This window comes from Mchenga conophoros, linkage group LG2 (genome assembly GCF_057382185.1).
Source record: "Mchenga conophoros isolate Kocher_MC1m ecotype Shallow Benthic linkage group LG2, M_conophoros_male_GT1.1, whole genome shotgun sequence".
NCBI lineage: Eukaryota > Metazoa > Chordata > Actinopteri > Cichliformes > Cichlidae > Mchenga > Mchenga conophoros.
Genome location: NC_140527.1, coordinates 15,008,585 through 15,011,414, shown reverse-complemented (window position 1 = coordinate 15,011,414; position 2,830 = coordinate 15,008,585). Strand labels below are relative to the sequence as shown.

General features: G+C 33.1%; 1 protein-coding gene across 1 annotated transcript; it reads left to right on the top strand.

Moving 5' to 3' along the window:
- Nucleotides 1–217: 217 nt before the first annotated feature.
- LOC146581781 (uncharacterized) lies at nucleotides 218–1,251 on the top strand. Its single transcript, XM_085247401.1, has 3 exons — nucleotides 218–249; nucleotides 368–575; nucleotides 765–1,251. The coding sequence occupies exons 1-3, from the start codon at nucleotides 233–235 to the stop codon at nucleotides 1,227–1,229; spliced, it is 690 nt and encodes a 229-aa protein (XP_085103527.1). The 5' UTR covers nucleotides 218–232; the 3' UTR covers nucleotides 1,230–1,251.
- Nucleotides 1,252–2,830: the final 1,579 nt, after the last annotated feature.

Here is a 2,830-nt window from a genome sequence, read left to right as displayed (position 1 = left end):
AAATGTTTATTAGTCCTTAATAAATGTTGACATGTTTTAAACTTTACGACAAAGCTATCTTCTGTCATTTATAAATGTTTAGTAGTCATTAATAAATGGTGTTATGCTTTACACTTTACAATAAGGCTCCCATTTGGCATTTATAAATGTTTATTAGTCCTTAATAAATGTTTCCAGAACAATTAGAACTGGCTCCCTCTTTGAGAAATCAAAAACATCTCTTTTCAGTTGGATGAAGTTCATTTACAGGTATATGTAGATGTAGACATTAATAGCAATGCACCTTTCATAATTGAACACCAATACGAGACTTGTGAAATAAAATTAGGGCCTCAGTAAGTAATAATTGCCTCAATTTCTATCACAGATTTTCACAAGGGCTCAGGCTCAGACAAATAGATATGATCGATGATGAAGTGGCTGGCAGCTCCAGAACACTAAGTAGCATGGCAAGACACATTCAGCATGTTTGTATACGTGCAATTAAAAGACACAGAATAAACAATGGACACCGTCTTGGTGGTGACAGAGAATTTGTGGTTATAGATGAAAGCTGTCTCCGTCATCAGCGAAAGGTTGGTAAACTCTCAGACAGGTTTGTTAGAATCAATGCAGATCTGACTGTGTCCTCTAAACATGGAAACCTTTACCATAAGTAAAAAAAATTAGTAGAAGCAACCATCTTTTTGAATGTTTCTTTGTAGATATTTAATTTTATTCTTTTTCATTTTAATTCTGTTTAATTTAATTCTTTTTGTTTTCAGTATGCACGTGGACGCTTTGGAAATGCATGGAAAAGGAAGAAATGGGTATTTGGAATGATGGGAATTAAAGACAAAAGGCGAAGGCTCGTGTTAAAACTTGTTGAAAAACGATCAAGGCGCCACCTTGTTCCTCTGATCAGACAGCATGTTAAGTTGGGTAGTGCCATTATAAGTGATGAGTGGAGAGCCTACAAGAATGTTTTGACAAACATAGGGTACAGACATTACACTGTAAATCACAGCAGGTGGTTTGTAGATCCTCAATCTGGCAGTCATACACAGCATATCGAAAGGGCTTGGATGACCATCAAAGGACATGTCCGTAGACTAAGAGGAAATCGCACTGAGAAGTTGCTGGAGGAACACCTGATGGTTCTTGAGTGGTCATCTTGGCTTGGTTCGCGACACCCTGATGGACCACTGGGACGCTTATTTAAGGACATACAAAAAATATTTCCAGTTTGAACCAGTCTGGCATGAACTTTTTTTGGAGTGTGTGACTGTTTGGTGTTTTAAAAAACACATTTAATGTTACATGTGTTACTCTTACAATACATTGCCAATTTTGACAGTAGTTAAATGTTATTTCAAGCACTGATTGTAATTTAGGTCTAAGTGTTATAAATGGTGACATTATACATTTAAGACTCACTTTTGGCAATTATAAATGTTTATTAGTGATTAATAAATGTTGACATGTTTTAAACTTTACGACAAAGCTATCTTTTGTCATTTATAAATGTTTATTAGTGATTAATAAATGGTGTTATGCTTTACACTTTACAATAAGGCTCCCATTTGGCATTTATAAATGTTTATTAGTCCTTAATAAATGTTGACATGTTTTAAACTTTACGACAAAGCTATCTTCTGTCATTTATAAATGTTTAGTAGTCATTAATAAATGGTGTTATGCTTTACACTTTACAATAAGGCTCCCATTTGGCATTTATAAATGTTTATTAGTCCTTAATAAATGTTGACATGTTTTAAACTTTACAACAAAACTCTCTTTTGTCATTTATAATGTTTAGTAGTCATTAATAAATGGTGTTATGCTTTACACTTTACAATAAGGCTCCCATTTGGCATTTATAAATGTTTATTAGTCATAAATAAATGGTGTCATGCTTTACACTTTACAATAAGGCTCCCATTTGGCATTTATAAATATTTATTATTCATTAATAAATGGTTTTATGCTTTACACTTTACAACAAAGCTCCGATTGATAGTTGTGGATATTTATAATGCATTTCTGAAGTACAATTTTATATGATAAAAAATATGTTTACAAATGCTGATTGTGCTTACAGGATAGTAACTTAGTCTAAAATGTTTAATATAGCAACTCTAGATGAAATATATAGGTGAACACATTTGGCTCACTATTTGGCAAGAAACCGGTCAGTTTTTTTCCTCTTTCTCACCCTTAACTAATGCATAATAAACCATTAATAATGGTTTATAAAGCATTTACAAATTAATTAATAATATAGCTATAAACTATTATTAGCATCTATAAAGGGGAGCCTTATTGTAAAGTGGTACCCATTTTTGTGTGTGGGTATTTCAGATCCTGTTCCAAAGATGATTCTGCCTTGTCTTTCTGCCTGCACACTGTGCCAGTAAGAAGCTGTCCTGTGTCTCCCGTTCTCTTTGAGGACATTCATCTCCTTGTGGCCATCACTGTGCTTTTCATACTTTATAAAAACAAAGACATCTGATGCTGGTACATGTTAGATGCTGTTCTCTAGAGCACACCAATTCTGCTTTGCACTTTAGATTGGACTGCTAACTTTAAAATAACTCTTTCTGAGCCTGAAGTAACCCATTCCCATGGCTTCAGTGACTCATATCTGGACTTAATTAATATTTATACATACTGTTTATACATATTGTGATCAATCAAGGCCGCTCTCGAGATTCATATTTCACTATCTGACAGTTAGTGTGAGAAAAGTGTCAGAACACAGTGCCACAGAGTTTATTCTTCAAATAATATATATATATATATATATATATATATATATATATATATATAAAAAAAAAAAAAACACCCAGCA